At 44.0% G+C, this 20,780-nt stretch overlaps 1 protein-coding gene across 1 annotated transcript in view; it reads left to right on the forward strand.

Annotated features, from left to right (window-relative positions):
- Nucleotides 1–1,364: 1,364 nt before the first annotated feature.
- RNF11 (ring finger protein 11) overlaps nucleotides 1,365–20,780 on the forward strand; it is a 30,043-nt gene continuing 10,627 nt past the window's right edge. The window contains exon 1 of the mRNA XM_005521143.3: nucleotides 1,365–1,656. Coding sequence (XP_005521200.1) covers nucleotides 1,534–1,656 — 123 coding nt within the window. The 5' untranslated portion in view covers nucleotides 1,365–1,533. The remainder of the gene's footprint in view (nucleotides 1,657–20,780) is intronic.

Below are 20,780 nucleotides of genomic sequence, written 5' to 3' on the forward strand. Positions count from 1 at the left end.
ACTCAGAATCCTGCCCCATTTTCAGTTTCAGTTTCCTTGAAAAGCCTGAAACTGTGTCAGAACACCATAAATGGCAGCAATCACAGTCTTTACACCAGGGTTGTTTAACTTACCCATCGATAAGCAGCAAAACAAACCACCCTGAACAGCAATAAAATGAAATCTCCAAGAATGAACTCATAAGGATAATCAGCAAAAAGTCTGATCCCAGACTGAGGTCCACTAGCAAAGGTTGTGGAGCAAAATATGTCACTGTGAACAGTCCATAGATACTCTGACCCAGGATGGGAGGTCTGGAGCAAAGCAGGTCTGAGCTGCATCAGCAGAGAACTCGGTGATAAGCAGCAGCCATGCTACTTTACAGACTGGACTTTGCAGCTGCTGACATCTGCACCACATTTGCTCCACTTTAAAAAGTACCTAATTTTAAAATTGGATTTTAAAGTATTTTCTGTGATGTAAATCTGAAGGCCAAGGATGCATTTTGAGGAACTGAAGAACACTGATAGGTCCATCATACATTCCCCTCTGTGTGGGTCAGTGCTGGCACTCAAACACAGTGACACGGGCATTCGCCATCCTCAAATTTGCATTTATCAGTACTTACCTATACTTGTATCCAAGTATGAATACATTTTTATGAAGGAAAAAAAAAAAGGAGCTAAATATACGGCTTATTAGAGTACCTGCTCATCTCAAAAAACCTTTAGAAACGCAAAAGCCAAATGCCAGTTGCTGATTTTGCTCCACTCTGGGGTTCACCGCCCTGTGCCTACACTGACCGCTCCTCCCCTCACTCCAGCGACTAGCACAGGGAACCCCCTTCCCTGCCGCGGGGGAACCCTTGGGAAGGTCTCGCACAAACCTCGCACAAACCCCTCAGCCGGGGAGGGCCGGGTGGAGCGGGGGGTGCCGCTGCCGCCCCGTCCCGCCCCGCCGGGCCCGAGCGGCCGCCGGCTCCGCCATGCCCGGAACACAAACAAACACCGCGCTCGGGGGCGGAGCGAAGCGGCTCCCACCATTTTGGGGCCGGGGGAGCCCAGCAGGCAGCTGGGTTCCCCAGCCCGTCCCGTCCCGCCTCGTCCCGCCGGGGGCGGGGAGGGCTGTCCCCGCGGCGGGGCCGGGGGGCGCGAAGCCCAGCGAGGCCCCACGGCTGCTCCCCGGGCCCGGCGGGGAGGGGTGAGAGGAGGAGCCAGGGCGGCCCGTGCGACAAAGCCCAGTGCGCAGGGAGCTGGTGACCGGGAAGCAGAACCGCGCCGGGCAGACGCGGGGCGGGCGGACCCACCGGAGCCCGCTGCCCCACGGGGGGTGGGAGGCCCGTCCTGCCGCCCCCCCCGCTCGGGGGTCGGGGCGGCTGCGGAGCGGAGCGGGAGGCGGCCGGGCTGCTGCTGCTAAGCCGCTTAGGGCCGGGGCTGGCATGAGCCTCCCCGGCGGGGCGGCTGCGGGCTGCGCGCTGCGGCGGGGAGGCTGAGGGCGCGGATCCGCCGCCGGAGCGGGAGGAGGCGGAGGGGGGGCCGCGCTCCCCCCGGGAAGATGGGGAACTGCCTCAAGTCCCCCACCTCGGATGACATCTCACTGCTCCACGAGTCACAGTCGGACAGAGCTAGCTATGGAGACGGGGCTGAGCCGGATCAGGAGCCGCCGCCGCCATATCAGGTAGGGGAGGGGGCGGCAGCGGGGCCCCGCCGCGGCTGGCGGGGGTCGCGGGGCCGCTCGCCCGGGGCCCGGCCCGCACCGCCCCCGGGGCCGCCGCCTCCCCACAGCCGCCGCTCCGGCGCTGGGCGGCCCGAACCTCTCCCTTTCCGCCCGCACGTAGCGCGGGGGAAGCCGCTTTGTCTCGGCCGGTGCCGGCACTCCGGGCGGGCGGGAGGCGCGGTGCCGCCGGCGGGGCGGGGGGCGGGGGGCAGGGGCCGCCCGGCCGGGGCCGCGTCCTTTGTTGCCGCCGGCGGTGACATCACCGTCTGGCGCGGGGACGCTCCGGGACGGGGACCGCGGGCCCTGCCCGGGCTTTGTCCGGGCCCGCTCGCACCGCTCCCGTATTTTTAGCAGCATCTGATCCCGGCTAAGTAACTCCCCCAGCGCAAGGGATCCTGTTTCCCTCCGTCCTGTGGGGCACCGGCGGGGAAGTGTTTCTCATTGTTCGGTGGGGTCTTGTTTTTTTTCTGTCTCTGAGAGAATCTGTTAATTTACATCTTGATGACGAATCAGGGGGAAAGAAGGAAAAGGCCGGGTATTTGCTGTGATGGCTTTGCTGACAGCGGAGGATAACGCCGATGTGGAGGGGGGATGGCGTTGCTGTGAAAGCCTGCGCTTGGCCGCCTCTGGAAGGGATGGACACGGAAAGAGAACCTGAACTTGGGGTTGCACTTTTCTGCTCCCGGAGATCTCCGCCCCTGCCTACAGAAATGTGTATCGACCTAAACAAGCGGTCTATAGCACTGAAAAATGAAAAGGAAAACCATTCAGCGATAGACCTGCACATTCTGTTCAAGTTTTGAAAGTATTTTCCTATCTGGGATAAGAGCATACATTCCAGAGGGATCTGTAGAAACGGCAGCCGAGACACACATTCTGGGGAGGGGGAGGTGACTTGAGGAGAGCTGTATGTTTTCTAGGATGGGAGTCATTCCCTAATTGCAGACCTTGATGTATAATTAACAAAATTGCAGGAAGTATTTAACCGGACAGGCGTGTAATCTACAAATGCTTTAGCAAGTTCAAGAATTCCACCCTGGTAGGAGCCTTATAAGTGTTGAAGAGAAGCCCTACACGTAGCAGCCCTTGCTGGTGCCCTGAAGCTGCACTGATGTTTCTTGGCAGTGTGTGCCTGATTGTTTTGTTTGGGTGTGAAAACTGAATGTCACAATACATTCCGTGATACGAGGAATTTTTTTTTTCTGATTTCTGAGCTATGGCTGCTGAAGACCAGTAAATAGAAAGTGCTTGGTGGCAGATGAAGTTTTTTAAAGGTTGTGTTGTTCTAAATTAAGCCTTCCATGGTCCATGAGATTTAGAAATGCATTGTATTTTTGTCAAATCAGCATAAAAAGTTTAACTGTGCAATTTATTGCATTTTTATTTGTGGTTCTAGAAAGACTTGTGGAGGTTTTTTACTTCTTGTTCTTCCCTTTGAAAGCAACCTGTTAGCCCTTGTAAGAGTCACCAATCAGATATATGCCTTATGCAGACCTTCTAGTGTGGATGTTGGTGTAGATAACAACTCTTCCCCTGTTGTCAGATGTTTTAAATTTTTTTTTTCTTGATGAAGAACTTGTCTGTAAGTGTGGATGGTTGGCTGAGAACATGACAGACAGTAAAATAAATGAACCCACAGGTGTCTATTATCGAGTAAGTGTATTCATAGCAAACCTTCCCTCAGCTGAAGAGCTGTGCAGCATCAGGTGATGTGCCCACAGGCATTTGGCTGTGTCAAACATCACTGTCTGTCCTGAAAGCTCCTCCACTGATCCTGGCAGCTCCTAAAGATTCACCTTAGGGTATCCTTTAGCATCTCTTAGTCAAAATCAAAGCTACTCTTCCCACAGATTTCAAACCACAATGGTTTGTGACTTTAAAAATAAAATAGGCCTTACCTACAATATTATGCTGCATTTTGTGCACTTTGAGGTTGAGGGAATTTATAATTTTAAATGAATGTTTACAAGATAGAAAAAGCTCTAAATATGAACAATTGCTGATGCTCCAGTATTTGCTTTTGTGCTAGAGATAGGTCACTCATTTTAACTTTCAAGTGGCAGCTCAGAGTTAGTGTTACAAATGGGAAAATTGTGCCCTTGTTCCTGGTAATCACTTTCTTAAGTAATGTCTTAACCAGAGTTAGTGTATAATGTGTAGACATTAGGAATGAAAGCAAGGAAGAGGATAAAATAAGTTTGAAAACTTACTTGTGGCAGCTAGCCTTGAGAAACTGGAAGGTGAACAGTTTTAAAGCTGAAATTTCAGCTGCAAGTGGACATATTTTAGAAGAGAGTAAAATCTGATGTGTCTGTTGCTCTTGGGTTTGCACTTTGTCAACTTCCTGAATAGCTCTTGCAAGGTATGCAAACTAAGGGAAGGAGGTTTGTTGGGGGAAGATACACAGTTGTAGGAGAAGACTTCTGTGTTAATTTGACATTTAAAGTACTTTTTCATGTTCTGACAGGATTGTGGCATTCATGTGGGACTCTTGTTATGCCATAATTTTTATTTGCCTATCGATTTCCAACTGCAAAATGTACCCCCAGTAAAAATTGCAGTACAGTATGTCAAATTCCTTTGATCAGTGAGTGCTATTAACCTGGCTGTGTAAAATCCTACTTTCAGAAGTGAGGTTGAGAATTGGATTGACAGTATGGAAAGTTATAATAATGGGAATAGAATAACTTCCACTGAGAGGGTCTGCAAATACCTGTCTCTTGGTTTCTGTGACAGTAGCTGCTACCAGCTGCTGCAGAAAGGCCTCAGAGAGGAAGCATCATTTTCATTTTAAACAGGTATCTGAATTAATGAGAAAGTGTCCCATTAAAGCATCAGATATTTTCCACTGCATTGAGCTTAACCACTAACATGAGAAATAATGAAAACACACCAAAAAAGAGTGTGTTTTGATGGCAGGGAGGAAGGAAGTGATTTCAAGAGTGGACCAACATTTTCATAGACACGCTAATTTTGAATGCCTCCATTTTAGGACCCAGAAATTACAACTGCTTTTCTAAGTGTTAAGAACATGCAGCTCCATATTTAACCAGGGAATCTGTGATTAGGAAGGAGTTAGCTTTGGTTTTGTTTTTTTTTCTCAGGTCCTCAAAATCGAGTATGCTTTCAAGTTTGTTTTCCTTTTTGGTGTATGACTTCTTCACCATCTGTTGGCAGTATGCCTTCTGCTGTTTTTCCGTACAAGTTCACTGGGTTTTTTTCAGTTTCTCTTACTTCTGGTAGTTCTTTTCAAAGACTTTATTTTGCAGAACAGGTGTGTCCCTTTTCTTAATCCTTGTTTTATATTTCTGTTCTTAAATAATACCTTAATAGCTGTAGGAAATAATTTGCCATTTTATTCAATTTTGGAATTTTTACCCATTTAAGTACAAAATGCTTTACACCTTTTGTCCGTAAGTTTTTTGAAAGTATTACTGTGGACAAATACACTGCAGTCTTCTAAAAAAGATACATGACACTTGCTGAATGACTTAGCTAAAAGCATGAGAAATAAGCACAAGATCTTGGTGTTGATTCTAACCACATAAAAACTCATTTGATATGTTGACCTGACAGATAGACTAATAAAATATTTTACCCCGTTACCTGAAGAGCTCCAGAGCACCCTCTGGTTCTTCATACCACCTTGTGTTGTCTTACAGGCCCAGATAAAATGTTTCAGCAGATCTAGTGGATTTATTTTTTTTTTATTTGGAGGGATTAATTTTAAACCTTTTGGCCTGGATACTGATTTGATTTGGCTGTAGGCACAAAATGAGACGAGCGATCACAAACATGAGCTTGACCCAGTGCTGTGCTCCCGTAATCCTCCAAAAGCTGTTGAGGACAGCAGGTTTTGTAATTTAGGATGTCTCATGGCTTCTCTTAAAACTGAGGTTGCTGCAGTAGCCTCCTTGGGCCTCCTCTGAGCTGAGTGTCACCTGTACGTAGTGTACACATCCTCATCCCTCTGGCTTGGGTGCTTCATTCCAGCTGTTCCCAGTTCAGGGGGGTGGCACATCAGCCTGTCCTGGCTGTGCCACAGACCAGTGAGGAGCACAGCACAGTAGGTGCAGCCCTGGAGGTGCTGAAGAAGTTTGAACAGTCAGAGAATCTTCTTGAAAGAGTCCACTGCATTTCTGTGTGAACCTTGCCCTGTGGATGGGAGTGTTGGATGTTTTTTGCTCAAGAGAGAAACCAAGCCTTTGTTACACTCTCTTCATGCACACTTTCCTCGTGACTTAAGTAATTGTTACATTGGTGTTCTGATGCTATCTTTTCAAAGGCATAGTAATTAATATAATTAAATATTGCTAGCCAGATTAATTCTGATCTAAGAGTTGCACCCATTTATAGAAATGGCTGAACAAAAATACCCTTGGGCCCCAATAGAAATTATCATCTGCAAGTGCGTGTATTGTACAAGAAAAACTGAGGTAGTGTAACAGGGGAGGGGTTGTGCAAAGCTGCACTTGGTCTGTGTTGGAACACTATGAAAGGGGGAAAGATGAAGTGGAAAATGTTACATACAGAAAGCTATCCATGAAAAAAAGCAAACCAACTAGTAGGGTTACTTTTATAGATGAGAAAGCAATATATTTTAAAGTTGCATATGCATGTCTTGTCCTTTTTTCTGCTTATCCTCCACATCTTGGTGATGATGTGTATATATTATGGTTGAACTTGTGGATGTGAACTGAAATATCACTCCAGTCCACAATTCCTTAGTCTGGTGGAAACTTCAAAGGGCTTCAAACCCTTTGTTTTTGTTGCAGTGTTGCTGGTTGGTGCCTTCTGGCAGCAGTGCCCGAGGTGAAGATCAGCTGCAGTGAGGAGGAAAAGTGGTGGAGGAGCTGAAGTTGAGAGTTTGCTGCATGGATAAGAAATGGTAGCATAGCCAGTGATGTTTGGTGCTTCTCCTCAAGGATGAGATTGCTCGAGTGACCTTATGTAATTCATTCTCAGAAATGAAGAAGTCTTTTAGTAGCTTTCTGGAGTAACATTTTATCTGTGAAAGACCAAGCATTAAGTGATAGTCACTCCTGATAGTTATGATACAATTTAGACCCGCATTCATAAAAGCTGTAACTATTCCATGTTTTATGCTGCAGTTCTGGTATATCATATGTATGTGCAATGCAATAAGCCTTTTTTTTATATCAGGATAGGGCTACACAGTTCATTTTCCATACAGTAATCAAACATATGTTTTACTGAATGTCATTGTAGTAGTATTCAAGATTATTTGGTTAGTGAACAATATACCATGAACAATATACCACTTCTTATTCTTCCACAGCTGAAGAATTTAGCAGGTTGTCCAGAGAATTATATTTCTGGTTATGGGTTCTAGGTGAAAAGTTTCCTGAGTGTGCTAAGTCTAAACTTCCTTTCTAGACAACAGTTAGAAAAAACCTGCACCTGTATTTCCTGTCTCAATGAATATTGGTTTCAGCATAGACACTGGCTGTCTTTGATTTTGCTGGTGGAGCAGAGGGAGAAGAGAGAAAGGAAGACAGACCAGAAAGTAAAGGATACCAGATGGTATCACAGAGTTAGGTAACTTCTATCTTGAAAATACCCATTCATAAACAGTTTAAATTAATATTTTAATTAATATTGGTTGAATATTGTAATGCTTTATCTGCTTAAAATAGATTTTAAACTATAGTTGGTTAAAAATGTGTTAGGCATGGCTAGAGGTAGCGGGAAGAATATGCTGATGTTTGAGTTATCTGTGTTACCACCTTACTTATAAAATTAGAGCTGGTTTCTAGATTCACTGTTGTTGAGTTGGCAGTTGTTAAGGATCTGTTCCTAACCACTCTGACCAGAAGATTTTCCAAGGGGAATTCTGAAAAGAAGAGAATATGTTTATAATCACATTTAACAGAGTATTGCTTTCTGCTTCACACCGATTTCTGCAAGAAGTGTCTTAAGTTGGATCAAGATACTCTGCAGAGTCTGTCCCTGTCTGCCTGTGTCCGAGTTCATCACTTCAACAAAGGAGGGAGGCTCAGCTTAATGAGCACTTCTGCAGACCCTGTTAATGGCTGTAGTCAAACTGGTTGCAGAATGTAAGGCAAAGAAACTAAAAATAACACCTCTTGCTTGTGGCAGACTTGTGTCTTCCAGTCTTTGTGCTTGTCCTTATTTCTGCCTCCCCATATGCACAAAGTGAAACCTATTTGTATTTTGGAGGAGTAATAGTCTGTGGAATAGACTAAACCAAATCAGCCATGACTTTTCTATGAGCTAATGAAACAGTTCCTCAGAGACTGAAGAGTTACAAAATGAGCAGGTTTTTAGAGATGTCATGGTTGAGTAATAATAAAACCTTTTCAGGGGAAAAAGCTGAAGAGTCACTGTTCTCTTGACTCTGAAAGGCAAAGCAAGCTTCAATTTTGATTTGCAGCACAAGAAAAATTGGCTCTGACATTATGAAGGTCTCAGAAGCAGAGCCTTGTCTTGCCCCCTGAAAGTAGGATATGTTTTTGTAGAAGATGCTGTCTTGTCCTGCCCACCTCTTGAGGGACAGCCATAGCAGTGACCTGCCCCAGCTGAGCTAGAGTTGTGTAATTTCTTGCTGGGTAAAAGTGCACTTCAACCAAAAAAATTCCCAGCCCCAAGACTAAGCAAAATGCACCAAAAAAACCCCACTCTAGCAGCCCTAGGATAAGCTATCATCTTCCTTATTTAATGTCTTCTGTTCTGTTTGTAACTTTAGCAAGCCACTTAACTGGTCTGTGCTTTAGTTCCTTCACTGTAAAATGAGGAGTAAAGGAGTAATAAAGTTTATCTTTATTGTGGGCATGCTTAGTAATTTAATTCAAGTTTGTAAAGGGTTCAATGGTAATTTGATTTTAATAAAATAATGCTCCTCTATTACAAAAGGAACCTCTGCAGAAATTTATGACAAACCTGATGCTGTAGAGAGGGAGCTTTATCATAAGATCTGTTTAACGCAGTAGATAAGTCTCCTAAAATCTGTTTTGGAATCTGATAGTTCAGCATTTATTTGGCAGCCTGCATTCCAGATGCTTGATTAGTAGGAATGAAGAGTCTGTGGAGATGGTGATAAGAAATCTTTCCTAATCAGGGTGATGAATCTTGGCTATGTGGGAAGATCATGCATTCTTTTGGACAAGCCAACCCAAACATGCAATACCACCCTCCCTAAAATCTAGGACCACCATGCACTTAGGAAGCTCTTCTGTTTCCCGTATGTACCTCGGGTTCTGTGCTGTGATCAGCTGTTGCTGGCTGTACATCTGGAGTCAGTTTCTGACCCACGGAAAATAAACCACTTTTATGTTTTGAAGAGATAATGATCTGTGGAATGGACTAAAGCAAATCAGCCATGACTTTCCTATGAACTAATGAAACAATTTCCAAGAGACCGAACAGTTACAGAGGGCGATTATTTTATTTACCAGCCCCTCCATAGGAATCTGCCAACCACTCTGTTTCTCATCAGTGAAGAAGAAAGTCAGAATGCCGGTGGCATAAAAGCTGCTGGTCCAGGATCCACACACGGTGACACGGACAAAGAGCAGATGCGTGCAGCAACTACAGAAGGAGATAAAAGAACCATCCTTCAACCGCAGTTGCGTCAGCCAAATCACAACCAGCTGGGTTATTGCACTGGGCATTTCTGCTGATCCACCACAACGCTCACGCATGCTCTGTGCACGTTTGCACGCACACGTACCCTCTGTCAAAGGCTGGGCTGATTTTTGAGCCTTCTCGTCCTCCCTCTGTTTTTAGCCATTGGTTTAGTTGAGGGAAGATGTAGACCTGAGGTGCCCGGGGAAGGACTGAAACTGTTGGAAGGATGAGAGAAACTGTGACTCAGGAAATTTGGTTCCTCCCTTAGTGCCAGCATGCAGCGATGAATGTGCACACTCTTATCCTTGCAATACTGAAACCTGTTTCCCTCCATTGTATTTTGGACACTGGAGTGGCCTCTAACCTGCTTTTTGCTCAGAGGGAGCAATTTGTATTTCTAGAGGCAAGGTTCAGGAACATGCATGTAGTGCCCTGCCCTCCAAGGCCAAAAGCTCATGCAGGTTCAACTTCATCCCCAGTCAAAGACAAGTCTCAGCTGGCTGACAGGGCTGAGTTTCCCAGACTGTAGCTAGCCCACATGCCAGTAGAGTTTGGACTGCTGAGAGAGGTCCTAGAAGCATCAAGGAAACGCCTGCTTTATGACTAATAAAATTTAATGAAGCTGCTTGACTATCCAGTTGTAAGCAGAAAATGAGTCAGTCTGTGTTGGTTTGGACCAAAGCAAGGAATTTACCATCTTGCAGCCATGATTAAAACCATTACGTCTACCACATGCCACCAGTTTCTAATCTGTCATGGCAAAACTGCTTTAAAATAAAAAATCAGAATAGAGTATATCCCACAAATATGTTTTAACATAACTGCTCTCCATGTATAAATAGCTCTGTGCAGACTGTAAGGTATCCCTGTAGTTCTCACTACTTTCACTCTGTGTGGCTCTCCAGATGATTTGGGTACAAGCTCTAGCCAGAAGGAAATGGAGCAATATTTTTCTGTATTTATTCGCATAAGATGTATCTTGGTAGCAGGGATACAAATCTCTAACAACTCAGTGTGTGAGCTTTACAGAATTGGATGAGGTTGGGTGCTCTTGCCCTTTCTGTTTCAGAGCTGTGGGAGGCTTATTTAAGAGATCAAAGTGCATCAGATTCCATTATTTCAGTATCTGTGGGACAGTATAATGCATGAATACTCTGGGACGATGCCTGTGTCTGACTTTTATTCATCACTGTAATTAAAGCCAGAAACAGAGCTTGTTCTGTGCACTGAACGTTAATCACATTGTTTTATTAATACAGTTGTCGAAATCTTTAATTCAGACATCATATAATTTTGCAATATAGATTAAGACTAGTATTTATTTTGCCTGAATACATTAATTTTATTTCAAGTTCAGAAAGAGAAGAGGTTGCTCTCAGGTTTTGGACAAATGAGTGCAAGCATTGCTTGACTGCAGACGTACCAAACTGCTAAACTGGTTTGGTCTGTACTGTAGCTTAACAAAAAGCAGTGAACTGCTGTATTCAGTGGAAAATATATGAAAGGCTCAGCAAACTAGTGCTCTAAATTCAGTTTTAGTTAAGACACTGAAATTAATATTTTAACAGATGTAGACTTTATTTTATGCTCTGTAGTAATACTTGCTTAATTGCCATTGCCAGTTTCTGATGTTTTGGGATTTGCCTTGGTTGTTTTCTGTTTAAATATTATGATTTTTATTGCAGTTGCATCCATATATCTTCAGTTTAGCTTATGAAATATGACTAAGATGTTGCTTTAGTGTCTGCTTCATGGAGTTCTTTAATGTTGCATCTATATATTTGGAGACCTTGAGGCAGTTGTGGATTTTCCCATGGAGAATGGTGTCCTTGAAAGTATATTACTATTCTTGGAAGGGAACAGAATCAGTTTTAAAAATTCAAGCAAAAATACTTAACTTTAAATTAACTGTTAATTCTTTTCTTGGTTAATGCTTTTTCACCTCTCGGCTCCTGGCTCTCTGTGTCTCTGTGGGCTGTTTTGATTGTGCTCATAAGAGCTAATGAAATCCCCTAATACTGAAGTACAGGCCCACAACTCTACTTGACAATTTTTAGGGATCTGCTGATTGGAAGCTGGTGAGGAACACTGAGGTAGTGTTGCACTGAGGTTTGTCCCAGCTGAGGAAACTCTTCCTGCTGCCCTGGTGTCCCACTTTAACTGATGGCACCTTCATGTTGCTGCAGTGGCTGAGCTGGCCAGGTGCCCCAGTGGCTGGGCTGGGTTAGATGGTGGCTCTTTGCTGAAACCTGAGTGAGATGCTTGGTTATTCTCCCACCTGCCCTCAACTGGAGGTGGGAATGTGGTATTTAATCTGTTGGAGGGGATTCATATGATAGCTTGCCTGGAGCTGTGCTGGGTTGTGTGTAATCATTCCAGCCATCTGTAAGAATCACAAACAAGGTGCAGGGAGGATTTTACATTGTCTGAATATATAAAAACTCCCTGAAATTTCTGTGCCCTGAAGTTGTATTTGCTTTACTTTATGGCTAAACTACTGAAAGTGAGTTTACCAAAGAATGCTCATTCCTTCTGTAAATGTAGTGGGTTTCTCAGTTCAAAGTAGATGGAGTCAGGTATTCAAAGAGACAGTGTTTAATGGCAAGTTTTGTTTTTAAAAGTTCTTTAGGAAACATAAAAATACTATCCACACAAAATTTCATGCTCTAGGTAATCTTTTATCTCCTCTAGAAACTGTATTCTTGTTCAATGAGTAACCTGGTTTTTCCTGCCTCCCAGAAGAAGCAAGATGACCTAGATGTAGAGCTTCCTGGGGAAAAGTTCACCCTATATATAGCATCTCCTGAAGTGTCTTTATGTAGCTGTCATTTACTCTGAGCTGATGAGCTGAAAGAGGAAAGAGCTGAAGTTTTAGGCTGAGGTAGGAAAGAAGGGTGTTTTATCCCTCCTTTTTTGGGGGGGATCTATCTTAAGCTCATGTCACTGACTGGACTACAGCCAGGTGAAGGCCAGGTGTCCCAGCCTCCAGCTGTAACACTGAATTTCATGTCTCTGTGTCTCCTCAATGTGCTGTGGCTGAGAAACGACCAGCTACCTCTGTTAAAGGAGTGGATTGGATCCTGCCTTTGTGCCAGCAGGAGCTTCTGCACAGGACTCTGAACGTGATATCCTGGGGTCAGTGTGTTCTTTGCTCCAGTGAGATCATGCAGATGGAGACCCTTCCAAGCAACCCTGCTGGCACAGTGGTGTTTTTACTGGAAAGTAAAAACTGGGAAAATGGTAGTAACAACTACATAACAGATGCTACCAAACAGGCTGTTGGTGTTGAGGGATCAGGCAAGTGTTGCCACCTCAGGGTGATGAGTCAAATGGTGAAGTGTACTGCAGGCTGAGGGAAATCTGCCTGTCCTTTTGTCAGCATAAGGCTTTTTTTTTAGATACAGGAGAGTTTATCTGAGTGCATCAGCAATCTGAGTGATTTGGACTTCTGGGGAGCCTTTCTGGGGAGAGAAGGGTATTTTCCAAGTCCCTAAAGAGAGTGCCACTGCCTAAGGACACCACATACTTCTCTCCTGGGGCCTTCACGCTTGGGCCAGTGGCACTGGAACCCATCAGTGCTCCTGTGGTGGGCTGTGTACACCTCTGGCATGTGGAGAAAGCAGCAGCTGTGTTCATTTGACTTGATGGCAGGATCCTGCTCCAGAGCTTGAAAATAATGACTTCAACAGGCCCAGCTCAGGAATGAACACAGCCAGGGCCCAAGGAGAGGCTCAGAGGTTCTCTGTGTTTAGCAGATCCCTGGCTAAAACCAGGCAAAAATGTGGTGTGCCTTGTACTCAGTGTTGTATGTATAGATGTTTCTGGGACAAGGAGGTCTGATCTAACCCTCCACTGCTGCCAAAAAGGGGTTGTTTCACTTTTCCTTCCTGTTTTCCACATGGAGCCCTGTTCTCTGCAATCACTCCATGGTGGCTCTGGTGCTTGGTGGGTCAGCTCATACATTCAAGTGTCTGAAATGGGTTGTCTTATTCTTCTTCTGGGCAGATTAGTGAAATGAACTGACTTCCTGGTGAAGACTTGATTTATCAGCACTTTTTGCCACCTGTAGATTGCATTTTACTTAGGGATATGTATGGGAAGATCTAGAGGTGTCACGTTTTAGATGAGTGCTATTACTACCAAGTATTAGAGAAGTTTTGACTTTTCCATGTTGAAATAAAGGCTATACTTGGACTTTACTGTGTACCAGAGCATGCACAGGATGAGTATCTGATACTGGTTTGGGCTGTGAGTGCATTTGGGAATGGTCTGTGCGTGAAATGCAGTTTAAAGTTGCCATTTTTAACTTCAGCAGGGAGGTGATTTCAGTTGAAGGGATTTTACTGCTTCAGGACAAATGTCTGATGTGGACAAAGCCTTAATTCTTTATTTATTAAATATCATCTTTCTGGTTTAAAAAAAAAAAACAAAACCAGGAAAAAAAAAATAATCTAAGTTTGTCTACCACAACCACCTTTAAAGATTGAGTGCTTTTATTTGCTATTTTTCTTGCTAGAGAAGCTTCATTAACAGTTCATGAGTAGGCTTGGTAAGTGCAGGAGTGTCTGAACACTTTGACAGCCTGTTCATATTGTGCAGCAGACTGTGATGTCCCTTGGGACACAACTGACCCCCAGTAACATCATTGATCTGCTTCGTGGGTGCTGCTCTGCCTCTTTCTTCACACGAGCCTTCCAGTTATGACTCCATGGATGGTTTCCAAAGTCTGAATGTTGCTTGGCAAGCTTTGTCACTGCTGTTAGGAGTTTGATTACCTTTGTGCATATGTATGTAAGGACTGCCAGTGTCTGTGGCTTTTAATAAAACAACCTCCCTGTTGTCTAAAATGTTTAGAATTAAGAAATTATGTAAGTGTGCAAGAGAAGGAGCTAGGTTGGCTGCCTCAATTTGACTGTCTTATTTTATATGTTGTGTCTCCTTATTCTAGTTCGGCATCTTTCAGAGGAGGCCACTGGCTTCCTCTTGAAGCCAGTCTTACTTAAGGCAAATAAAGGGACAAAACCATGTTTCAAAAAATAAATTTGGGAAGCAAATCTTGCTGCTTCTTCATGCATCCACTCATGCAGCATTACCAATTCTTTTTGCTGGAGTAGTGCTGTGCTCTTATGTAGCTCAATCACCCTTGCTCAGAACCTTTCTGAGTTCAGAACTAGGAACACTGAATACAAGCATTAAATACGATCTTTACAGTTTTTTTGCATCTCATTAGCTATGTTGGGTCAGTTCTTGGCTTGGAAACCTACCAAAAAAGCCCTCAAAACCACAGGAGATGGGGCTGCTGGGGCAGAGAGGACATCCTTCCTTGTTGGTCACATTCCACATTGCCAGGGCTGTGGGGCACGGCAAAGCTGTAGAAATAATTTTCTGAATGAGACCACTAAGGTTCCTTGGATTATTTCACAGAATATGCTGGCCAGGTTTCAGTTTGAATACAGTTTTACAGCATTTCAGCTGGACAGAACGTAACTATTTAAATTAGAGCAGTAGCTACTGCCCTTTTTGCCTTAAAAAGACTTAAGTAATACAGCAAACTAAAGTGAGACAAATGCTATTTTAAATCCTAATTGCAGAGTGGTTACCAGCGGTACAGTGCCTGTAGATTGACACAGACTGCAATAATGCCATGTACACTTGTCACTGATGACCTTACATTTTGCTTGCCATGGGCCAAATCCTCATTTGTGGCACAGCTGCCTGGTGCTACTCAAGCAACACAAGTGTAACTTCCAGCTAGCATATGTTCAGCAGAGAAAACTTTATAAAGGTCTTTTGTTCAGCCCTGCCTTCATTCCTCCTTCTGCCTGTAGATTGTGCTGCAGGAGAAAGGGTTTGGCCCAGATTGTTTGTGTTCTGCTGTAGGTATTTTCCACCAGTGGGCTATCAAAACCTTCCCTGAGATCAAACAAGAATTCCTGATGGAAAATCATTTTGCCCAAAATTTTATTCTCACGTTTAAAACTTTGTTTTGTTAGTGTCTTAAACTTCCAAGTGAGCATGATACTGTTTGCTGACCTGGCTTCAACAAAATGAGGCTTGGATTTAATGAGCGTTATCTTTTGTATTTTATTTAAATTAGCATTGAGTTAAACATGACAAGCATTATTGCTAGTTTTTACACTGCATCAGAGATTATATTAATTTGGATAACAACTGTTTTCAGTACAGTCATGAAAATTGCATATTAGCAAGTGTGTGAATTGGACTGTTTTCTGGTGTCTGGACAAGGCGGTATATGGATAATTTTGCATATACTCAGTGAAGTTATTTTTTGCAGACCATGGATGATTTTGAAAGACACTGGTTAAGCTTTGCCCTGTTACCCCTACAGGGAGCCTCTTTTGATCAACCAAGAACTAAGGCTCAAGAAGCTTATTTCACAATTCTAGATTGTTTATGGCAAACTTGAACCTGTTATTCTTCTGCCAGGTAGGTCTCTAGTTGTTTCTCTAACATTCACACTCCTGATTTATTTAGAGATCCTATATCCCTTTCAGCCTTTGTTTTTCTGGGCTAATGCTTCTATTTTTATTTTGTTTATTAGCAGAGATGATATTCAAACAACTTGGTTTTCCTGAAAAACAAAATGTCTCATCTATAGTCAGTGAAACCAAACAAAAACAACAGTGAAAAAAAGAAAATATTAAAATAGGGCACGTGTTAAATGATGGAAGGAGCATTGAGTGACCTCTTGGGATCTTGCAGTGAATTTGTCATGGGGGCCCATAATAGAAGTTAGAGGCAGTATTTAACTCCAGATCTGCAGAATGTGCAGCTCCGAGGGGTAAGCACCTTTTCACATGCTGCTGCATGTTATCCTCTCTCACTGGGGTAAACCATTCTATAAAATGGAACACCAGGAGTGCAGCACTACATGGAATGATACAAACAAATTAGAACCAGGCCTGTAAGTTATTTCAAGGCCAAGTTCAGTATAAAGCTTCAGCAGAGTGGAGAAATTCTCTTTAACCAGATTTCTAGTCTGAAATTACTCTGCAGGGTACTTGCTTACAGTGTTCAGCAGACTTCATTTGATGAACACTGGACTCCTTTTTGCTAAAGTTCACCGAGAAGGCCATGCCCAATCTTTTTCTGCCCCCAAGGAAGAACACAGAGCTGCCCATCTCCCAGAAGGATCGACTTATTTTTGTTTCTACTGTGTGATTCAAAACATCAAGTGAAAGAACAAAAGATTGTGTGCTGCAGTAATTTCTACTCGTGTCTTTACTGCACTGGAGATTAATCTGTAAGAAAGTTGGTATCCCATTTAAAGACAGGAATTCAGGTTCATCTTGTTACCTTGGCTTGTTTGGTTCAGCAAATCTTTTGGTGTTCCCAGGGAAGCATGTTCCCTGACTTCATTTAACTGCAGCTGACTGTAAGGAGACAAAGTGAGTTTAGTCCTGAAGACTGGCAGGAGTGGCACTAAATGCCATCTGCTTCCCAAGTTACTCTGCTGCACCCACTGCCTCTTGGAGAGGTCTCCATTTGGGGGTCAAAGGGTGAGCTGACTAGAATGTCAGGAAAGATAACAAAAATGTTCCATGGTCTTTGAGTCATGATATTTCTGTTTATGAAGTTATAGTCTGAGCAACAAGCTGCTTTTTCTCTTGGAGCTTATCTAGGTATTACAGTTACCTCTGTAGTTACACCCTAATGACTCCCACAGTGACAAGACTAGATGTCTAGACTAAATGTCATAAATTAAACGTAAAGAACTTGCAGGTTTTCTTAGTTAGCTGTTTCTTAGATAGCTGTTTTGCTGGGGCTGTGTGTATTTTTTTTATCTCCAAAAAGTCTCAGTGTTACTCCATTCTGGCGTTCTGTTGTGACTGCAGTTTGTCTGTGCAAGTATAAACTGACAAAACTTATTTTAGTGAGCGTGTAGGTTGCAGCAGGACATGGTTATTCCACCCTAAACATTAATGCAGGAGAATACAGTGAGTACGAGTGTTTCTTTATATTTTCACAAAGCCTGAGACTGTTGGTAGTGTAATGTTAATGACATTGGGCTCTCATTTCTGGCTGAAGGGGACAACAAAAGTAGCATGAACCTCACCCAGAGTGGTGGAGTTACACTCCAGTGCAGGACCTGAGCTGTAACCTTGTATGTGTGTGTAAATGTTCTTGGTAAATTAGAGCTTTTAAATCTGCACAGACAAATTTTATATTTCCATGAGGCTTTCTCAACTCCAGCTGTGAAACTGCCTCCTGTGTATCACTGTATGTAGTGTTCAGGGTTTCTGGTGCTCCTCACACAATGTGAAAGATGGATTGTTGCGTACGGATGAGCTGAGGCTGGAAATCTCCAGGCTTTGCAGCTGCCCTCGTGTGGGTGTGTCGGGGTGAAATGGGGCTTTGTCTTCCAACCAGTCAGTCCATATTCAGAAAAATGACCTCTCTGTTTTCATATCCCTCCTCTCAAACAGTTTTCTGTTCTCCTGAGATTTTGTGGCAGCCTGAGCCATAATTCAGGCAAGTACTTAAGTAGGTGCTCAAGTGCCATGTCCCTGGTAGTATTTGAAATCCTTACTAAGTGTGCTGCTGGGGCTGTAGTGGTAGATTGGTAGATTTTACTGATCCATGCAGACAGCAGGAAGAATCCATTGTGGAAACTTCAAGTTTTCCTTCAGAAAGGCATTTGCATGTAAACAAAACCCTGTCTTCCATGACAGAGGGTGTAAACAGGGGAATGGGCTGACAAAATAGAGGTTTTTCTTCATCCCACTGGAGCTGAACAGGATGAAATGGGAGCTGCAGAGGCTGGGTTGGGCTCTGTGCTCCCCATCTCCCCCCTCACCCTTGCAATACCTTGGATCTGCTCCAGTTCCCCCTTCAAACCACCTACTCCAAAAGCACCTGTGCTGAAACGGACATGGGTATTTTTGGTATGAAACTAGGGCAGGCAAGATCCAAAGATGAGTGTAAAAAGCCTCACTACACCATAGATTGAAAAGGTTGATTAGCCAGGTGTTTGAATGTGCAGTTAGTGGTGGGGGGTTGTACCTTATTTATCTGTGAAGCTGAACATTTACAATTTGTCCTGCTTGCACCAGCAACTGGCTGTTTCATACATAGCAGTGAAATGAATCCTTGTTGTCTGGTGACACATTAAAGAGATGACCAGGTACCCACTGAACTGTGTCTGTGCATTTAAAACTTTAAAATAGTAGGAAAAACATGTTCTGGAAATATTTCACTTGTATAACCAATTCCTGAGAGAGCTATTTATGATTTCTCTACCTGTTCTTGGCACAGGCTTTTTTTCTGTTAGAAGAGGTTTGACAGTTGCATGAGATCACACTTGGATTGGTGCCCTGCGAGCTGAAAACGCAGAGTCATTGCTTGCGAGGACAAGACTTAGCTGGAAAAAATAGCAACATTGCCCTTGTGTTCACTGCTAATACTGCATCGAGAAGTGGAGCTCCATCAAGCTTTAGTGTGCCTTGATATTCATGCAGTCATTACTTGCTTATAAATAGAGAACTGCTTAAAAAAAAAACAGCAAACCAAGGAATTTAGAAATATTCATTTAATGCCTTGGACGTTCCTTTAAGATTAATAAATGACTGGATGAGATGAGCCAATAGGCTGACTCTGTGCCTCTAGCTATTTACAGCTGCTGCTTATTAACTCAGAGATGAAATAATTAATGTTATTATCAGATGAAATAATTAATGTTATTATCAAATTATGCTAAACAAATAGTCAGATCACATTTTTTGTGTGTGCTCATTCTCCCTGAAGCAGGAGATGGCAGCAAGTGGGTGCCTGGGGGAAGTGTTGGTGTCCACACTATGGAGCTGTGCCTCTTGTGCACAGCCCTGGCACCAACTCAAACCCCAGCTCCAGCCTCAAGATGTGGCTGAAATCACAGAAAACCCCAGTCTCCCAGGATCTGGTGGAAGGGAGGAGCTCTGGGTGGATGCTATGGACACCCTCTCCAAGCCCCCTCGCCAATGACACTGGGACAGCGGCGCACAGAGATTCAGACTGTGTTTGAGGTGCCCCAGCACCTCAGATGTGTACGTGAGCCACATCTGTCTGTGGCTTTCCAGCAGGCTGATGCAGAAACAGGTTTAAGAAAAAAGCTGTGGTTATGCTGTTGCAAAATGCAGCCTTGATGTATCCTTTAACTGGCCTCGGGAAGCCTCCTGGCTGCCTGTGCACAGTCCCCTGCTGCACTGAGGTTTCTCGCACACCTTGATCTTGGGGTATCCACTGTTCATTAGAAATTAAGACGCCAATAAGAAAATAAGAAGGCCTGTGGAGCTGATTGTACCATCAAACTGCCAAGGTGTGGCAGCTTTCTACTTGAGCAAGCATTCGTAACTGAGGATGGCTTTGTTAAAAAGGCAATTAAAATATTTCAAATGGAGTACAAAGTTACGATGCAGTGAAGTTTAACACAGATTCCTGGGTTTTGGAACAAACCCTGCCATCACAGGCTGCCTCACAGACACAGTCTCACAGCAGGTGCCCCACACCAGCAGTCTCTCTGCTGCAGGTTTTCCTGCTCTGTGGTTACACAGACCCAGCTCATCACCAGTCCCGTCTGCTTTTTGAAGCTCTTCTGCAATAGTGTGTGGACTGCTGCCCCTTTTCTTCCCCCAAGTCATTTATCCTTACTAGAGCAATCTGTTTTCTCTCCTTTCCTTATGCTGTGGCAGAGCTTTGTATGTCATGAGAGTCCTGCTCTCCTGAGTCTCCGTTTGCTGTGAAGCATGATGGAAAATTCTTCTGTCAGGTGTGGCAGAGATCTTGCTCTTCTGAGTCCCTGTTTACTGCCAGTCCTGACAGAAAAATGTTCATCAGGTTTCTGCTTGGCTTCCCTTGCTGGGGGAGCCCATTGATGGCCCATCTTCCTGGGCTGTGGCACAGCTTGGCCTCATCAGCTGAGCCCCAGTCAAGTGAAGGTCCCTGTCAGTTTGCAGAAGCATTCTCCTACCTTGCCTCTTCTGTGTATTTTGGTGAGGTAACTTTTCATTTCTCTATGAAAAGAACAACTGTGTCCTCTTTCAGACTTCTTTTCAGGGCTTGCTTACAACCGTGTGGCTACAAACAAGCAGTTTGTGTCGTGGCCTAGGATGGTGCATGAGGAGCAGATGATCTGAGGGAGCTGCTGCTGTGCCTGTTTGTTTTTGTTACTTGTGTTACCTCTTCCCTGAAGCTGAATTGATGCCTCACAGAGACCCTACATAAAGGTGATGTTCTCAGTCTAGCTGGGACTGTTGTGTCTGTTTTAGGAACCTGATGTAGGAGCACCTGAGCTCCTTGATAGGATGCTTTCAGATGTCTGTGGAAAGGAGCTTTAGGCAAGGCTATTAGACTTTAGGCAGGCTGTTACTGCATTCTGGAGTCCTCTTTGCCCAGGGAGGGTGCTTATCATGTTCAACAGTAACACTCAGCCTAGAGATGAAAATAATTCATCACTTGGTTTCTCCAATCTTTTGATATCC

The sequence above is a fragment of the Pseudopodoces humilis genome, chromosome 10 (genome assembly GCF_049639895.1).
Source record: "Pseudopodoces humilis isolate 2021_Gansu_Grassland_sample_001 chromosome 10, ASM4963989v1, whole genome shotgun sequence".
Taxonomy (NCBI): domain Eukaryota; kingdom Metazoa; phylum Chordata; class Aves; order Passeriformes; family Paridae; genus Pseudopodoces; species Pseudopodoces humilis.